This window comes from Crocuta crocuta, unplaced genomic scaffold, assembly GCF_008692635.1.
Source record: "Crocuta crocuta isolate KB4526 unplaced genomic scaffold, BGI_CrCroc_1.0 scaffold3, whole genome shotgun sequence".
Lineage (NCBI taxonomy): Eukaryota > Metazoa > Chordata > Mammalia > Carnivora > Hyaenidae > Crocuta > Crocuta crocuta.
The window spans coordinates 2,578,174-2,598,693 of record NW_027529934.1 but is presented as its reverse complement, the minus strand read 5'-3'; the positions used below and the strand labels follow the sequence as shown (position 1 = coordinate 2,598,693).

General features: G+C 36.9%; 1 protein-coding gene across 1 annotated transcript in view; it reads left to right on the top strand.

Moving 5' to 3' along the window:
- INTS7 (integrator complex subunit 7) overlaps positions 1 to 20,520 on the top strand; it is an 85,657-nt gene that overhangs the window by 14,962 nt on the left and 50,175 nt on the right. Inside the window, exons 4-7 of the mRNA XM_077763178.1 lie at positions 4,828 to 4,965; positions 11,273 to 11,319; positions 14,607 to 14,806; positions 15,284 to 15,406. Coding sequence (XP_077619304.1) covers positions 4,828 to 4,965; positions 11,273 to 11,319; positions 14,607 to 14,806; positions 15,284 to 15,406 — 508 coding nt within the window. The remainder of the gene's footprint in view (positions 1 to 4,827; positions 4,966 to 11,272; positions 11,320 to 14,606; positions 14,807 to 15,283; positions 15,407 to 20,520) is intronic.

Genomic DNA, 20,520 nt, shown 5'->3' with positions numbered 1-20,520 from the left:
AAATTTGAGCTAAGAATGTTATGGAGTCCCATTGCCATTTAAAACGTAGTACCATAAGAAGGTCCTCAGAGAGATAAGGCTTCAGATGGGTTTGCCAAATATAGGGACCTGTTTTGAAAACATTCTTGGAGTAGGCACTTTAGGAAGAGGAAAAAGAGCTCAAAGATTGGGAATAATCGGTGATCAGATTGTTTTATAAAGTTTGCAGAATTGTAAAGTAAATATCAACCCTCCCCCAAAAAAGTGTATTTATAACAAAACTGAAATTCTACTATCAATGCAATATGAGAACATCAAACCCTTTTCACAAAAATAGAACAATTTTGAATAGCCTTAGAAATTTTTTTCATGATTTCATAGTTTTTTCATCATATAAGAAATGACTTAAAGTGAAAACGTATTTTCTAATTTAGTGTATTGTTTAACTTTACATTGTAAAGTTTTAAAAATGCAGTCTTTTAGAAATTACAAAGAAAACGAATTTTGCCCTTCAACAGGTAACAAGCACCATTATCATTTACTACTTATGTAAGAAAAAGTATGATTTGTCAATAAAAAAAAATATTTTTTTTCTTTTTTAACAAATAGTTTATTGTCAAATTGGTTTCCATATAACACCCAGGGCTCATCCCCACAAGTGCCCCTCTCGGTGCCCATCCTCCCTCCCCCCCCACATCCATCAGTCCTCAGTTTTTGTCAGCATTCAAGAGTCTCTCATGGTTTGCCTCTCCCCCTTTCCCCCACCATTTCCCCCCTTCTTCTCCCCCTTGGTCCTCTGTTAAGTTCCTCCTAATCCTCCTATACGTGCAAACATATGATATTTGTCCTTCTCTGCCTGACTTATTTCACTCAGCATAACACCCTCAAGGTCCATCCATGTTGCTACACATGGCCAGATTTCATTGTTTCTCATTGCCATGTAGTATTCCAGGGTATAGATAAACCACATCTTCTTGATCCATTCGTCTGTTGATGGACACTTAGGCTCTTTCCATGTTTTAGCTTGTCAATAAAAAATTTAAATCGGGGTGCCTGGGTGGCTCAGTCGGTTAAGCATCCGACTTCAGCTCAGGTCATGATCTCACGATTCATGGGTTCGAGCCCCGCTTTGGGCTCTGTGCTGACAGCTAGCTCAGACAGTTTTTGTCTGTTTTCAGATGTCATATAAATGGCCTGGAGCCTGTTTCAGATTCTGTGTCTCCCTCTCTCTCTGACCCTCCCCGGCTCGTACTTTCTCTCTCTTTCTCTCAGAAATAAATAAAAACATTAAAAAATTTTTTTAAAAATATTAAATCACATTTGACTTGGGGCTAAATATATTAAAATGTAGGTTCCTTTCTTTTCCATTAACATTTTATTATAACTTATAACAAAAGAGCAAAAAATTTTTTCTAATGAATTTCCTAGTAAATTACAGACTGTAAACTTTCCTGTGGATACTTTAGCATGGGTATCATTAGCTAGAGTTCAGTTTGTTTACAGGGTTATCTGGTTCTTTAATGTCGGTTAATTTACTGAGTACTGACAGATGCTTCAAGTAACTCCCAGCTGCTATCAAGATACAGAACTTAACTCCAGAATATACTCTTATGCCCCATCCTGCTCACTTCCTTCGTCCACCTCCCCAGAGGCCTCTACTGGCCTATATTTTTCCTGTTACCTAGATAAGTTTTTGTCTGTTTTCAGATGTCATATAAGTGGCCTCATAAAGTGGGTATCCTTTTGTGTAAGGCTCCTTTTAGTTTTTTGATATTAATACATTTTGTATGTCACTAATTTGTTTCTTTTTATTGCTGAGTACTTTTCCATTCTGTGATTATAAGTTTATTTGTTCCCTTACTGATGAACACTTAGGCTGTTTCCAATTTGCAGCTATTATAAGTAAAGCTGCTGTGAACCTTCTTGTACAAGACCTGTTGTGAACATGCCTCCTTTCTGACAAATATATACTTAGGAGTGAAATTGCTGAATCATAGGGTTGGTGCATATTTAATTTTATAAGAAACTTCTTCCAAAGTGGTTTTAACCATATTATATTCTGACCAACAGTATGTGAGTTCTAGTTGCTTCAACCTCTTGCCAACCTTTGGTGTTGTCTGTCTTCTACATTTTAGCCATTCTGATGGGTGTATAGTGGTTTTTTGATTTGCATTTCCCTAATGGTAATGATGTTGAGCTTTTTCTCATGTACCTTTTGACAACACTTTTTATATCTCTTTTTGGGGAGTATCTGTTCAAATCATCAGCCCATTTTCTTTCATTAGATTAGATTTTATTATGTTACCTTTTTATTACAGAATCGTAGGATTTCTTAATATATTCTCAATACCAGTCCTTTGTCAGATACATGGTTTATGTATCATATTTAAGAATAGACAGAAACTTCTTTTAGGGCCTGAACACTATGAACAGAATTACTACCATTTTTATACTCTTTATTAAGTTATGTCTCAACATTATCATTTCTTACATTTTCTGTCTGTAACTAAAATAATGTATGCTTCAGAATAAAGATAGTTCCAAACCGGGTAACTGTCAAAACCACCCCAGATGCTGGCAGCGCGAAACCAAGTGAGTAGGCTGTGAGTGTGCTTACGCCATCGCCACTAACCACTGTACATATGCTTTTATTTTATACCACGAGGACTTCAAAATATTCTGCTTTTAAAATTGAAAGGTAATTTAAGTACTGTTGTAATTAAAAAAGAAAAAAAAGATGTCAGCATTTTGCAACTCCCATTTGGAAGCAGTGGCCTGCTCAGCTGAAGAGAAGCTTGGCTGTGTGCGTAGAGTTCCGGCCCCAACTCACATTCTGATGCACTGACATTTCATAAATCACTTTTCCTGCTGTAAAACAAGAAAAATTATACCCTCCCTAATGGATTCACTTATTTCCTATGTGGTAAAATGTAACACATGCAAAAAAAAAAAAAAAAAGTTTTCAGTCACCATAGAAATGTAAAGACCTTGGCTATTAAAAATCTTTGAAAAAATAGGAAACATATTAGTGATTATATATTCATTCCTTCTGTCATTAAATGCTTGACTACAATACTTTTTTTTCGTAAAGAAAAAGATATAATACAGAAAGGAGCTTCACATTTTAGAGAAACATGGTTTTTCATTGAGACCCATGGTAATAGCATGATGAAAAACTGAAAAACGAGTCTGTTAAGGAGATAAAAGCCTACAAAGAAAAGATGGGCTGATAAATGATAGATCAACATTAGGTACTCTGAGTACCCGTTGAATAGAAAGTTTGTTGTGTGTTTTAAGGAACATAAAGTGGGAATAGTGATCTCAAGGAGGCCGCTTTCTATAAGAAGGTATTAATAAGATTAAACACATGAAGAAAAGCAAAAAGTGATGTGTCTCAAACACTAAGGAGTTTTTAGAGTCAGAATGATTTAAAAGGGAGAAAGGACAAGGAAGAGATGATATTTTAAAGATGTTTTCTTTTTTTACCCAATACTTTAGTCTTCCCAATTAAAACAGGGGCGCCTGGGTAGCTCAGTTGGTTAAGTATCCGACTCTTGATTTCTGCTCAGGTAATGATCTCACGGTTTGTGAGTTCGAGCCCCGAGTCAGGCTCTGCACTGAGTGCAGGGCTTGCTTGGGATTCTCTCTCTCACTCTCTCTCTCCCTCTCAGAATTCTCTCTCTTGCTCTCTCTTTCCCTCTCAAAAATATTTTTAAAAAACCTAGACATTAATTAAAGCAATTGGAAGAAGAAGAAGCTAGAAAGTATTTATAATATTTGAAATGTAGTGCTATAAGTTACTTATATAATATTACCAGAAATGTCTTCAGAAAGTAGTGACCAATGAGATTATGCTTGTTTTGCCCTTTTATATTTAAATAGTAACAGGCTGTTAATCAAAATGTGTCAATAGTGGGCTACTCTAATCTCTTGTATAAAATATTTTACAAGTTGTTTATTTCTTTTGAAGAATAACTTCTGTAATTTTGAAACTTTATTTTCAAATTAAATACAAATTACATATTAGTCCATTTTAGTATTTTGTATAAACTCTAATACTTCTGTCTAATCAAATCTCCATAAGATACTGATGACATGTCAGGTTGGAAACTTTCTTAAGACATTGATTTAGAGAAAGGTTGCCCCTATAGGAGCTCCGTTTCGTTCATTGCAGTGTTTTCAGCTCTCAAAAATCCATGCCTTTCTGCTGAAAACATCTTTCAGGCTTTACCTTCTGTAGTTTATGTTACAAACAATAGTTTTTTTTTTCCTTTTCTAAATTTAATTTATTATAAAGTAGACTGTATTTTTTCCAGACTCTACCTTCCTCACCCTTGCTGATTTGATATGAGCCCCAGGGAGCTTTTTCTACCTCTTTTCTCTTGATGTTGAAGACAAATTTGAAAATCATGGTATCAGTATTTACCGATGTGGAAAAAAAGACTGGGAATCTTACTTTTCTTATTTGTGATTCTGCTTGCTAGCAATAATGTTGCTCTGCCAAAATGGACTTATTTACAGAACATTGGAAAATTGATATTTTGGATGCTATAATAATTCAAAAGTTTCTGGGCTCTACTTGGTACTTCGGATGTACTTCAGGATGATGATTTTAAATTTTGCTTATGATAGATAAGCCATGTTAATTTTTCTTAGATATTGGAATATGGAAAACTATTTAGAATTTGAGACACTGCTTGATTCCTAAAAATTGATGCTTTATTAACCTGAGATTGAAGAAATTACCTACAAATTTTAATTTTGATATCTAGCTTTGCCTTGCTTTTTCCTCTCTTGATTTTTACCTTACTGTATTTGTATCCTTTTTGGGTTTCTCTTTCTCTGTAGGATGTTGGGAAGTCTGGCATCAATAATTCCTGAGAGAAAGAATGCTCATCATAGTATCCGGCAGAGTCTGGATTCACACGATAACGTAGAAGTTGAAGCTGCTGTTTTTGCTGCTGCAAACTTTTCTGCACAGTCAAAGTAAGCATTGGTCTTTTAATAATTTGGCTTCCCAAGAAGAGGTTTTGAAGGAATAACTCATCACTGTATATAAACAGAGAAAAATGTAAATGGCAAGGTGTATTTTCCAAGAGGGTTTACATCCTGTTGGGGAAACAGAACTTCAGTACATAAAACAACAAAGTACAAAGTTTGGCCCTAACATAAGAATTTCTGGAAGGACAGTGGAGTAGTTAGGGAGGGCTTCATCGAGGAGCAGAAGTTCTGTCCACTGAGGCACCCTCCCCAAACATACATGGCTCTGATGCTCCGTTGCTGCTTTCTCATTGTCTCCTCAAGGTTAGCTCTTAGGCATTAGAGCTGTGCACAGTTTGACAGAGATAGTCCCTTGAGCTGAAACCAGGTTTAACCTATTTGGGATGTCATATCCTACATTATTATCTTGCAGAACGATTTTTTATTATTTTCAATGCTGTATTGACCATGATTGTATTACTCTGTTTGACTTGTTTGATTACTATCTCTAAAAATATATATTATCCCCTTAACTGGCTGATAATCAAAAGCAGTGTTGCTTTCTGGAGGGCATTTTGGTCATATGCCTTTTGCCTTAAATATGTCTAGCCTTTTTCCCCTTAAGTGGACTGATAAAATCCACTTCTGAGAACTTTTCCTGAGGAATCAGCAATGTGTACTGGTAATTATTTGCAAGGATGCTAGTTGCAATATTATAAAAACAAAAAAGATTAGTAGCAACCTAACTTCTTACCAGTGTTCTTAGATAAATATTATCATACAATGAAGTATTATATCGGTTCTTAACAAATATATTTTAGAAATGTATTTGAAAACATTACATCATAGCTTATGAAGTAGTATAGAATATATTTTTTCAAGAAACATGTATTTATATTGATGGAATAGAAAAAAGACAAAGGATGTATATATCAAAATATTGTCTCTGGGTGATTAAGTTGGTATCTTATTTTAATTTTCCTTTTTATACATTTCCGTATATACCATCAGGAGCAGGTTTGGACTTTATAATCAGGTGAATGATGCTGTTTTTTAAATTAAAAAAATAGCATTTCCAATTAAGAATCTCTGCTAAATTTGGATAAAACTTGAAATAGTTAATCACCACCTTTCTTTATTCACAGCTTAGTTATATGAGTATTCGTCTCTTCAGCTGCTCCTGTCAAACCTTCAGAATCACAGGATTATTCTTTGGAAAGGAGAATGGAGAATAGAAAGCATGTAATTTTTAATGTACTGCTTAAAATTAGTACGTGTGGCAGTAATTGAGGAAGAGAAATATCTGAGTAAATACAATTCCTATTTGTGCTTTTGAAAACTGGCATTTTTTTTCTTATCAGGAGTCATTACTATTGAAAGAACTTTTTAAAAATTATTTTTATTGGATAGGAATTATATCTAGTGAATAGTTATCTGATTACCACTGACAAGGTGCCTGTGCTTTATAATCTACCTGAGTAAATTTGCTACTTTCTGTAGCTCCAAAAATAGTTTTCTAAAATTAGTTCCTAAATTTAGATGAAAAATTTGTAATTTAGTAATTATATTTGATTTAATGAGAATCATTTTTACTTCAGATTTTCTCTTGTGTTATAATCAGAAGCTATGTTTACCAGCTATGAAATTTCTGATCTCTTTTGGAAAAGATTAAGACCAAGTAACATGAAACATGATTCTTTGTTTATAGAATTGATGACCAGTAAACATTTAAATTAAGTTTATGTTGAAGCAGTTTTTAATGTAAAAGGTTCCAATAAGAGGTTTCAGTAGAATTTGTGATGTTTAAAAATACCAAATTAGCACAGTAGGAAAAGCTAAAGGGGTTATCAGAATGTATCAGAGTGTAAAGTTGTATAATGAACTGTATCTTTTTGAGATTAGCATTTACCTCTTCTTCTGAAATGATGCCCGACCTGGCTTGAGATCAGATACTTCAACCAGTACTGATGGGTTTTTGTCTTAGTATCTCTCTTTATCAATTTTGGATCTTAAACAAATTAGAGCAGCTGGCCAAATAAGACCCTAAGAATTTATTTAATACTGTTCTCCCCCTGCCTCCTATCATAATCACATCTCACTTGTTCTAAAAAAAGTTAAGATTTTATGTATTTAAAAAGCTAGTCACCAGGTCACAGAGCAGAAGTTGGAGACTGAGGAAGCATTGTCAGTGAGAGTGGTGCCCTCTTGTGGCCACTGTGCTGAACTGAATAGTGTACTTGCCTTCAAGAAGTGGTGGCTGCTTGCCCCTTGGCGCCAGCTGATTGTGACAGCGCAGGAATGTAGGTGCAGTGTTGTGAGATCTGACTTTTGGGGCAGAGGAGGGGGGGGAGCCTAGAAAATCTTATTATTCTGTTTATAGTCTTATTACCATATGAAACTATATATTCTTAATATATGTTCTTGATGTTGACATTAAGAACTTTAAAAAGTATTACTAGACAAAAAAGAAAGATTGCAGCCTTCTAATTTGCAGTTCATTGACCCTAAAGGCTAAAGGCCCATAACAGATTTTCAAATTTTGAGTTGTGTAAAAGTTATATAGTTAGTGAAGAAATGCTTATTGAATATCCACCATGTCCAATAACTATTGTAAGTACCCAGGAATACAGGGGTAGAGAAGATCCTGGCCCTTATCAGATGTGTGTAATGTTATGAAAAAATAAAACAATTTTGTGATAAAAATAATTTCATTATTGTGATAATGACCTGAATGACCTGCTTTAAGTAGGGAGATCAGGGAAATCCTCTCTGATAAATGACTTTTGAGCTGAAACTGGGTGATGAAGAGGCAGCAAGTGAGAGGAGGAATATTCTAAGAAGAAGGGATAGCAAGTATGAGAGCATTCTGAAATGTGAATGAGTTGTCTATATGGACCTGATACACCTTTTAACCTTATACCTTAAAAACATTTATAACTTAACTTTTTCTTATCAAATGTGAAGCTGATGTCTTAGAACCATAGTTTTCAAACTATTTGGTATCAGAATCTCTTTACACTTTTCAAGCATCGTTGAGGTCCTCAAAGAGCTTTTTTGTTTATGTGGACTATAGTGATTAATATTTACAATGTTAAAAATTTAAATGTCTAAATTTTTAAAGAACTTACTCATTTTTAAAATAACAATTCTCTAAAGATGTTAATGTAAATATACTGCTATGAAAATAATTATTATTCAAAATAAAAAGGCAGTTTTGTCATATAAGTAGCATTATTTTACATTTTTTGCAAATCTCTTTAATGTCTGGCTGGAATCATAGATCTGTTTCTGTACTCAACATTTCTGCTGGCAATGTTATTTTGGTTAAAGTATATGAAAAAAATCCAACCTCACACATATATAGTTGGAAAAGAAAGGAATATTTTTAAAAGCTTCATAGGTAAAATTATGGATATTTTTCTCTGATGCTATACCAAAACTAGACAAGTGTGGTTTCTTAAAGGTTAACTTCAGTGTGGGCTCTAAAACATATTCATGAACTTGTGCTATATTACATTGAAATCCATTGGAATCTCTTACCCATGTATGGTTCTATAATTTATGCATTGTCTTTTGGAAAGTATTGGTTCACTGCATCATGCACACACATCATCTTAATGTTGACCCATCTCACTGTATCATATCAGAGGTTCACATTTGTTACTCTCACCGCCGATCACATCAGGGAAATCTTTAAACATTATGCTGTCAAGCTCATGGCCATAGTTGCAAGTTTTCTGAAATCCTGATTTTTACTTAGAAGGTCAGATTGGCAAAAAGTTTTCCCGTGTTATTTTTTGTGAATTTACAAGCTGGCTTTATTCATCTTTTGAGAAAATGTTTGCCAAGTAGCCAAGTCTGAATAACCATGAAGTTTCATAAAAAAAAAAAGCTAATTCATATCATAACTCAAACAATAGTCTCGGACTTTTCCTAGAGACAACCACTATGTACTTGATGTGTGCCTTCCATTTTGTCCAAGAATATTAAAAAGACTTGTTCAAGGGTTGAAATTCAGTAACGTTAGTAATTTTCACTGTTTTATCAAGGACACTTGTAAGAGCATCTGGCTTCCTTTCTTCCTTTTAACGTGAGTGCATAGCGGTCAGCAGTCTGATGACCATAGTTCAATTTAGTGGCGCCGTCTTGATTCTTGCCGAGGTGCCAGCAGTTTCTCTCATTGCTTTGGTACCAGTGGTGAAGAAAGCAGCATTGGTGTTCCAGAAAAACCAGGAGATTAAAAAAATAAAGTTACTTTGAAAATCTCATCACAAATGGTGCTTATTGCTCAGAATTTACACAAAAGATGATGTTTCATGATTAAGTGGTGCTGATAGAACCAGAAGAGCATGTTTCGCCATGTCTGTTGATCTGTGCAGTCTTCATGTTTGCAGCTAAATCTTTTATGTGATAAGTTACCTAATGTTGAAAAGTGGCAGTGCCTTGACTTCTGTTACTGACTTTCATCCAGGTTTTCAGCCTTGTCAGTGCTCAGCTGCACATGCCTCTTAGGTCAGGTGTACTTCTCCAGCCAACACATTATGATAACTTACCCTGTTCTCATTTCTAGTTTAAAAATCAATATTTTGCTTTTAAAGAGCCCATTTAAAATAGTCTTTTTTAAAAATTCTGAATAGTTTGAAAATGAAGCCACAAGTTAACTGGTACCATGATACATTTTGAAATGTTTTATATCCTGAGGCACGATAAGTTAAATCATAAACATCTAAAACATTAAGGATGGCTTTAGTCATATTTTTTAATTTACAGTTTTGCTTTCCTTTAGAATGGATTCTTTCTTTCCACAAATTAGAAAACTCTCTCATGTCAGCTTTAGCTTTTTTCAGACCTAGACAGTACAACTGTGTGTTGAGAAAACAGGTCTTCTCATCTCTGCCTGGCCAGTGATTCTTTTTAATTATAAAAAAAGACCTTGCAAATAAGCTTTATTTTACTTTGGAGTAAAATATTGTTAAATTCTAAAACAAAGGCAACTTCAGATAAAATTTTAAAAAATCTTTCAAAATTTAATGCAAACCATGACAATGTGTACTTCCTGTTATGTGTCTTTGCAAACATAAGGAAAACCTCAGGGTTTCAAAATAATGATAGATGATAATGAGGTTCTAAAGATAATAACAGAGTCAAGGGGCCCCTGGGTGGCTCAGTCGGTTAAGCATCCGGCTTTGGCTCAGGTCATGATCTCAAGGTTCATGAGTTCGAGCCCCGCATCAGGCTCTGTGCTGACAGCTCAAAGCCTGGAGCCTGCTTTGGATTCTGTGTGTGTCTCTCTCTGCCCCTTCCAGCCTCATGCTCTGTCTGTCTGTCTTTCTCTCTCTCAAAAATAAATGAACGTTAAAACAAAAAAGATATGGTCAAATATAGTAAGAGCACAGAAGAATTGAGTACAAACTGAGTTAATCTCAGAAAATGTATACACGAAACCTACTACCTTGGAACATTCTAGAAAACACAAGAATGCACAATTATACATTCCATTAGCTGTCAAGAGATGGTGTCATAATACATCAGGTAGCCTCTGGAAAACACTGTTTGCTTATGACAGAATGAAATTTAAAATGGCAAATATCTTAATGGCAGGAAATATTTTATATAGACATCCATTGAACTGCAGAAGGGAAGTATTTTATGTCTTAGCATCTCATTTATCATGGCTAAATGAGCCAAGCTTGATCATATTATCTGTATCATATTTCATATGATGTAATGTCCTATCCCAAATATTCATGTTATTAATAACTTTTGCAACACTCAGTGATATTTTTTTGTTGAGACAGAATCAAAAGCAGCCCCTTGGAAAACACTTTACTTGTATATAATTTTAAAAAAATAGGTAGTTAACTTTAAATAATTCAGCTCTTGGTAAGATTCTGCCCATATTTCCTACCACATCTAAAACTTAGGATATTTAAAATATATTTTATTTCTTATATAATCAGTTTATGGTATTAAAAGCTTTTCATAATTGAAAGTATATCCTAAAACATTGCGAACTGAGATAATGACCTCAAATGTTGTAGACAGTGGAACTGAGTTGCGCAGAATGCAGCACTTGTAAATCAGAGCATCTTTCCTTGAACACCACTTGAAAATGGTGTTGACAAAGCCATTCACTGGTGGGAGTTTAGGTGTCAGTTGCAGTTCTTACCCCACCCCCAGTACCTGACCCTTAGAATACTCATTACGATTTGAAGTATTGTGTTGATTGTGTTCTCTTTAGGTTCTTAGAAAACTTCAGCAAATGTAATTTTTCTTGGTTTTAAAGTTTTTGCTGTTATCTCTTTTTTCAAAGGGATTTTGCTGTAGGAATCTGTAACAAAATCAGTGAAATGATTCAAGGTATGTGTGCTTCATTTAGTTTTATGAAGTGATTTACTGGGATTTGTATTAATAATAGCCGCTACCATTTATTAAGTACTTACTGTGTCGTCATCACCATTCATTCACTTATTCATTTAAATAATATTTATTAAGGGTCTTCTAAATGTCAGAGTTGTTCTTGGTGCCTAGGATGTAGTAATGAACAAGACAAAGTCCTTGCCCTCCTGTAACCTACATTCTAGTGGCAGAAGTGGGTGGAGAGGTGGCGATAGAAAAATTTGATGTAACAGTTGATATGGAGAAAAAGCGAGGTAAGGATAGGGAGCTCCCAGAGTAGAGTCCCCACTCCAGGGTGGAAGGGGGTGCTTTATATTTTATATATGCTGATCAAGGAAAGCCGTGGATGGAGTGATACTTACATGAGAGATGCAGATATTTAGGGGAAGAGCAGTCTGATCTGGGGAGCGGAGGGCTGTCAGCAGTTCTGGGGCTCATACCATACTCCGTTAATGTTCCTCTCGTGTCTTCCAGCTGCAACTAAATTCAAATACAGCTTCCTTACCATGGCCTACAAGGCCCTCGTTTTCTAATCTCATCTTGCATATTATGCCTATATTAGCCCCGTTTAGTCTCATGCTGTTTGCTAAAGGGGGCTTTGGGGCTCCAGCGCTGCACAGCTCTAGACAGCGCCACCTCCTCTTTGTTTTTCTAAGGGCGTTCCTTTGAGTTGTGCAACTTGGCAGATGTCAATAGGTAATGCTATTATGTCTCTTTTACAGAAAAGGAAATGGAGCCACATTAAAATTATCTGAAGACCAAAATACAATGGCTGAGCTTTGTCCTGTTCTCCTTTATTCCTTTGTCCTTTTTTTCTCACTGTCAGAAAAGGGCTTTTCTGCAGAATGCTACCATTAAAAGGAAGCATCACTCATTCATTGAGTAGTTTTTATCAAACGCTTGCTCTGTCAACAAGAACTCAGCAAGAAACAGATGTCACACTTGAATTAAAATAATCCAAGGAGGGCTTAAGGAAGGAACAATTTACAAAGGTGTGGGCAGGATGAACTGTAGAGGATAATGTAGTCCTGCACCCAAAGGTGAAGAGAGGGAGTGTTTACCGGAAGTTTGGAGTCATGTTAAGAGGGCCACTTTGAAACATTGACCTTCAATGTGGTATCACCTGATATGACCCTGTGGAGAGGGACCCAGGGAATAAGTACTCTGACGTCCTGCTCCTTCCCGTACCCTGCTGGGCTCTTCACTGGCTAACCTCAGACAGCCGGCAAACAGCAAGGAAGTGGGTGGAAGCTATGCTGGTGACCCTCATGCAGGGCGGGAGTGTTGTGTGTACCTGGGTGATAGTTATTTGGGTATATCCACGTGTAGAAACCCACTAGTTTGCACACATAAGATTCATTATTGTTTCTTAAGTTTTATCCAAAAAAAAAATTAAAGCAAAAGAACAGGAACTAGGGTGTTGAAAGAGAAAGAGGGAAAAACGCACAGGAGAGGGAGTGGAGGAAGGCTGGAGCCCAGGGTAGGGAAATGGCAGGGGAGTTTTAGGAATGAAGTATCCTTAACGTTTAATTTTAAGTGGCTTGTGTTTCTGCAAAGTAAAGCATCCTGAACGTCCCTAAGCCAGTAAACATGTCTGTCAACATGAGGAATTCCACTGGCTGCTGGGTTGAACAGAGGTTTGCAGAGGAAGGAGGGGAGATACGAGACAGGAGTCTGCCATGGGGAAAGGCGTCAGTAGGGAGAATACTTAGGAGACCTTTGCAGTAATCCAGTCAGGAGATGGTGGTGGAAGGAGGCCACAGTGACTGCAATGGGAGCAGAATGGCATGATCAGATTTGACGTATATTTTAAAGACAGAATCAACAGGGTTTGCTAATAAATTTGGATGTGGGGGGTGAGAGAAGTAAGAGAATCAAGAAAGGCTCTATAGTGATGGGCCTGTCATATACTAAAATGGGAAGAATTTTTAGAGGGTCAGTTTTGTGGTGAAGATCCAAAATTCTCTGGGCCCAGTTAAGTACAAAATGCTTCTGACCGGACATCTCAGTGGAAGTGACCAGGAGGTAATGGGATTTATGTATCTGAAGTTCAGGTGCAAGGCGGAGGTGTAGGAGTAGGTAGTCTTTAGCACATAGCTGATAATGGAAGCCATGGGATAATATCACCTCACTCAGGGAAAGAACTGAGGGTGAGAACAAAACGTATTACCAACCCCAAGGAATACCAAAAATTACAGTGTGGATAAAAGAGATGAACGCAAAGAGATTGAGAAGGAATAGCCAGAGGAAGGACAAAAGCCAGGAAGAGCATGCCTTAGAGAAGAGTTTCAAAGACAGAATGGCCAGCAATGTCAAATACATTTGGTACTGTAAGGATCAAAATATTAATAACATAAGCATGATATGGCTAATAGAAAACCAGGGAGTCCATACTCTGACCTCATTTTTCTCCCCCCTATCTCCTGGGGATCTCTGCTTTGGCCAGACCTAAATAGAGGCCAGATAGTAAGGGAGTTTGTTGATGTAAGTAACCATTGGATGTTGGAATGTTCTTATATATTCCCGCTAACAGTAACTCACAATGGGAAAACAGTGTTCTGCAGAGTATGAAATAGCTTTTGGCATATGTGCGGTGAATTATGATGGACAGGTTTTTGTTCTTTATCATCACAAAGCTATGCTGCAGAAGAAAAGGTGTTTTTGTTTGCGTAGCTACAGTGTTGAGAGCAAAAGATACACTGGACTTAATTCTCATGGAATCCCTGCTGTGCAGGAGGTAAAAAAGGCTTTGCCATGCCACACCAAGTTCAGAGAACTTCAGAACCCGTCCACACAGTCTGTTTGCATCCAGATATTAGTGTTGAAGGAAAACACTAAAACTGCAAATAGAAGGAAAAATTTTAAACTGTAAATATAATTAAATTGTAGCCATTGAATATGTGTGTATATGTGCCTGTATGCATGTATCTTTTTAGTATGCTATGGGATGACATAAACAGCAAATAATGAACTTTGCTTTCTGCTATGCCTTTTAAAGGCGTTTTCTACTGTCCGCATGTAGTTTCATACTCACCAAAAAATCAATGTTAAGATAATTGCTTTGGAAGAAAACTATTCAACTTAATTGGGTTAGCACTAGTATAATTATCTTTAACGTCATAAACATAACCGTATACTATTTGTTTTTAAATGGTCATTTTTGCTAAATGAATCAGACCTTTTAAATGTGAACTAGTATCGAGGATGATAATCAGAAACCTGTCTCTGATGACCCCTTGTGTGCCCAGGGTTAGCCACACCCGTTGACTTGAAGCTGAAGTTAATCCCCATCCTTCAGCACATGCACCACGATGCAATCTTGGCGTCCAGCGCACGGCAGCTTCTACAGCAGCTGGTCACATCCTACCCCTCCACCAAAATGGTGATTGTTTCCTTGCACACTTTTACTCTGCTCGCTGCTTCATCTTTGGTTGATACACCTAAGCAGGTAATTTCTGTTTTCTTTAAACTGCCTTTTCTTCGGTAAACTTGCCTATTAAGCATAAACCAAAAAAAAGGTTAAGTAACCCCTAAGTTTTGATAATATTAAAATCTCTTTCTCTGATAAAGATTACTTTAACTTCCTTTTGTTTGCTTTTTTTCTTTTCTGTATTCAAAGTACTAATTCTGGGGAGCCCTTTAAGAAAATGAAGCAGAAGTGGGGGCACTTGGCAGAGCATGGGTTTGGCAGCAAAGAAAAGGCCAGGTCCCGTGCTAGAATCTTACAAGTTAAAGGATTATGAGTGTATTTTTATGCACAAGGAGAAACTGGCCCAAACATGGACCCATAGCTAATAAATGACCAGGCTGCAACCTGAAATGAGTTCTGTCTCAAATCTAAAAGCTTCAGTTTTTAGAACTGGGCACACATCCCTAATGATAATTTCAGTGGCAGTATTGTTCAGGAATGACTTTTCTTTCATAGATCCAGCTTCTACTGCAGTATTTGAAGAACGACCCTAGGAAGGCAGTAAAGAGACTTGCTATACAAGATCTGAAATTACTTGCCAATAAAACACCACACACTTGGAGTAGGGAAAATATTCAGGTATGTAGAACTTTGAACATTAATATTTTATGTAGAGAAATAATGCAACATTGTCATAAATTGTTTTACTCTACATTTTTGTATCATCTTTGTCATCTTTTAAATGTTTGGATTTGAAAGAAAATTTAAGAACAGCATTGAGGGGCGCCTGGGTGGCTTAGTCGGTTAAGCGTCCGACGTTCGCTTAGGTCATGATCTCGCAGTTCGTGGGTTTGAGCCCCGCGTCGGGCTCTGTGCTGACTGCCAGCTCAGAGCCTGGGGCCTGTTTCAGAGTCTGTATCTCCCTCTCTCTCTGACTCTCCCCTGCTCACACTGTCTCTCTCTCTGCTAGAAATAAAAAAAAAAAAAAAAAAAAAAAAAGAACAGCATTGATATTTATGACAGAAGTTTTTTTTTAGTAGTGGCAAAATAAATACCTAAAACTTTTATCCTTTCGTGCATTAAGTTGTTATAGTGAGTTAGACTTTGTCTCTCAGTTTCCTGTTACTTTTCCCATAGCAGCACTAAGGCCACACAAGAAGCCCAGTTAAATCACGTATTTAATTCCTGTCTCCTTTACTCACTTTAGGGAGAAAAATTGGGTGCCGGCTGTGATTTATTAGGGAGAAGGTACTGGAAGTGTAACTTAGCAAAGTATATTTTTCCTTTTTATGGAGAGGAAGGACATTCTTAAGTTTTCTTTTATAACTACAGGAGCAGGTCTCAATCTTTAGACTTTTATTTATTTTTAAAGGTTTATTTACTTATTTTGAGAGCAAGAGAGAGAGCAGGGAAGAGGGAGAGAAAGAGAGAAAGAGAAAATCCTCTGCAGGCTCCACACCACCAGCACAGAGCCTGATGCAGGGCTTCATCCCATGAACCGGGAGATCATGACCTGAGCCGAGATCAGGAATCAGAAACTTAATGGATTGAGCCACCCAGGCACCCCAGTCAATCTCTAGACCTTTTTTTCTTTTTTTTTTTAATGTTTTACTTATTTCTGAGAGAGAGAGAGAGAGAGAGACAGCGTGAGCAGGGGAGGGTCAGAGACAGAGGAAGACAAAGAATCTGAAACAGGCTCCAGGCTCTGAACTGCCTGTCAGCACAGAGCCCGACGTGGGGCTCGAACCCACGAACTGTGTGATCATGCCCTGAGCTGAAGTCGGATGCTTAACCGACTGAGCCACCCAGGTGCCCCTCTAGACCTTTAATGTGGCATCTTTTATAGCATTTTTTAGGTTAAGATAATGTTTTATATTTTTTCTCAAAACAACCCAATTTGTTTATTCACTACTGTTAACAGATGCACCATTTTCTAAAAAATGCTATTTGAAGTGAAATGGAAGATTGTTAGAATGTAACCTTTATTTTCATGGATTTTATTATCTTTTGGTGTTATCATCACTGCAGTGCAACAGAAACCTTTGGATTTCAGATCATTAAGCTAAGCTGCCGGGTTAATTTGTTTTTTTGTTTGCAGTTTCCAAACATGTTTCCGTATATTATGATCTGTAGGCCCGACTATCCCAAGAGATAAAGGCAGGTGTTAGTATTTGCATTTAGGAGGTGAACAAATTAGGGTTCAGAGGGGCTTAATGTGCTTAAGAGAGCTTCTTAAGAGGACTAAATTAAGGTTTTAATTAAGAGAGCTCTGTCCTCTAATGCTTTTTCCACTAAATAGTACTGTCTTTCTAAGAAGAGAATGTACTCAGCTACAGTAGGGAAGCAAACCCAGTGAAAGCACTGTATTCCTTCTCATTCGTCTCCTTACTGTAGGATACATCACACATACAAGACAGTATGTTAAATATATATTTAATGGTTTAAATAATTGTAAACGAAAACCAGGTAGCCACCATCCAGCTGGAAATAGAAGACTGCAGGCTCACAGACCCCTGGGCCTTCTCTCACACAGTCATCCCTGGTCAGCACCAAACACCTACCCGGAAGAAACCGCTATTTTGACTTTTTGTGATAATTGTTTCTTTGCTCTTTATTGTTTTACCACCTATATATGCTTCCCTAAAAGATAATGTTTAGTTTTTGTTTTGATTTCTTTTGCTTAACGTTGTACTGATGAGACTCGTCCATGTGGTTGCATGTTTTTTCCCCTTTAATTGCTGTGTAGTTTTCCATTATATGAATGGACCATGGTTTGTTTGCTCCTGGTGGGTTCTTTCCAACACGGGGCACTTGCAAACAGTGCTGCTATGAGTATTCTTCATCTCCTGGCACATATGTGCAGGGCGTTCTTTAGATACTTAAGAGTGAAGCTGGTGACTTCTAGAATATGTAGATCTTCAGCTCTACAGTTAATGTCAAACAGTGTTCAAAGTGATTGAGCCAATTTACATTCCTAATAAGGGGAGTGCTTATTGGTCCACATCCTTGCCAACACTTAGAATTACCAGACCCTTACATTTTTACCAGTTTAGAAGTTGTAGTTTTAATTTCGAATTCCTGATTACTTAAGAAGTCGAACATCCTTGACCATTGGATTTCCTCTTTTGTGACAGAGCTATTCAAGTGTTGATTACTTTTCTGTTGATTGTAGTCATTCTTTGTATATTCTGGATACTTGTACTTTATTGGCCCTTGGCATTCTATATACGTTTCAGAAGCAGCTGATCAAGTTTCGCCTAAAAAAAAAAATTGAGAGGGGCACCTGGGTGGCTTGGTTGGTTAAGCTTCTGACTCTTGATTTCGTCTCAGGTCATGATCTCATGATCTGTGAGTTTAGGCCCTGTGTCAGGCTCTGCACTGACTGCGCGGAGCCTGCATGGGATTCTTTCTCTCTTTCCCTCTGTCTCTCTCTCTGCCCCTCCCTCCCCTCTTTCTCTCTCTCTCTCAAAATAAATAAATAAAACTTTTTAAAAAAGTTGATCATTTCATTGGGATTACATTGAATGGAAAGATCAATTTGTAAGAAATTATGTGTTTACAGTATTAAGCCTTCTAATGCATGAACATCTTTTCATTTATTTAATTTTCTGTAGTTTATCTTTTACTCTAATCTGTTTTGTCTGATATTAATATAGTTACTTCAGTTTCCTTGGGATGTACCTACATGATAGATTATCATCTTTTTACTTCTAGGCTTTATCTGTTTCATATATGTCAGATGTTAATTCTGCTACAAAGAACTTACAACACACACAACTCCTCTTTCTTTCTTTAAATTCTTACATATTGTTGTCATGTGTCTTAATTCTATCTTTTCAGACAGTTTTGTTGTTTTATAAATTCATTGATCGTTTGGACCTTCCACTGTCTTTGCTCTTCTTGCATCTCTGCCTTTTCTCTGGGATACTTTTTCTTCTGCCTTTGAAAAGTTATTGATTGATTGATTGATTGGAAAGTCCTTTAGTGAGGGTCTGTGGTGTTAAGTTCTCCCAATATTTGCTTGTCTGAAAATGTCTTCATTTTGTCCTCCATCTTGAAAGATACTTTTTTGGGGGGTAGAAAAACAGCCTCGAGGGTATCATTCTACTCTTTAGTGATTTCCATTATTACTGCTGAGAGTAGCAGTACTCTTTGTAAGAAATTTTTTTTTCTGCTTTAAAATTTTTGTTTAATTTGACGTTCTGCATAGTGAACCATCTGTGGATTTCTTTTGTTTAACTCTCTAGACTATTGATTTTCTCGAAACATAAGAATGGTGTTTTTCAACACTTTTGGGAAATTGTCAGCCATCATTTTTGCAAATATTGCTAGTCTCTCACCTTTCCTCCTGGATCTCCAGTTAAATAAATGTATATTAGTCCTTCTCGTAATCCCCCATGTTCCTTATCTTTTTTCCGTCTCTTTATCTCTTTGTGCTGTGTTCTGAATAATTTCTCCTGTACATGTTTTAGTCCAATAATTATCTCTCCAGCTTATCTAAGGTCTTTTCATTGGCCTTCTGTTGTAGTACCCTTTTTCCGTATATACCTGGCTGTTTTTTACTTCGAGCTACTCATTTTCCTTGGAGAAGTGTGTGGGAATCTTCTAAAGAAGAATTTCTCTAGAGAAGGTTTGCGTTTGCTTCTGCTCTGTGGAGAGGCCAGGTAGTGATTCATGCTGTGGGGAAAAATAAAGTCAGGGAAGAGGATTAGTGAGTGAGGAAGGTGGAGGTTGTAGTTTTATGTAGGATGGTCGGGGGAGCTCTCACTAAGAAGCTGACACTTTAGCAAGGACCTCAAGGAGGGACGCCAACTTTGTGAGCCTCTGAAAGAAGAACGTTACCAGCAGTAAGAACAAGAAAAAGGTCCTGATGTGAGAGCATTCACGAGTGTGAGGTCAGTGTGACTGTACATACAGCATAAGATGGATGGAGTGGGTAGCAGATCATTTAGGGCCTTTGAATCCTTTGTCAGGAAGAACTTTAGCACAGGCCGTTATTATTTTTTCATTGAAACATATTTGACATATAACATTGTGCTAATTTAAGGTATACAGCATGTTAATATGGGACACTTCTATATTGTAATATGATTGTCATTGTAGTGATAATTGGTACCCCATCACAATAACATAATTATCACTTCTTAATTTTAGTGGTTGGAATAATTAAGTTCTTGAGTCCTAACAAGCTTGATGCTCATACAGCATTGTTGTCCATATTCACTATATGATACGTTAGATCTCTAGGACTGATTTACTCATAAATTTGTACTCTTAAACCACATGTGTCCTATCCTCCCACCCCCAAGTTAGACAGCAAAAGACAAATACTGTATGATGTCACTTCTTTGTGGAATCTGAAAAGGCCAAACTTAGGAAAACAGTAAAATGGTGGTTACAAGGGTGATGGGGGGTGGGGTGCAGAGGATGTTAGGATACTTGTTCTAAAAGACTCTCTCTGGCTTAGATATGTTGAGACTAGATTGTAGGGACACAAGGGCAGAAGCAGGCAGAACATTTAGGAGGTGATTATAAATATTCCAATTAGAAAATACTGTGGTTATCCGAACCCAGGGGAGCAGTGGAGATAGCAGCAAGAAGTGGTAATATTCTGGATATATTTTAAAGGCAAAGCTGACAGATTTACTGGCAAATTATACATAGAGTATAAGAGTAAGAAAGGATGACTCAAGGCTTTTGGCTTCAACAAATTTACTTGGATTGGGTAAGACTCTGGGAGTCTTATTTCTTGA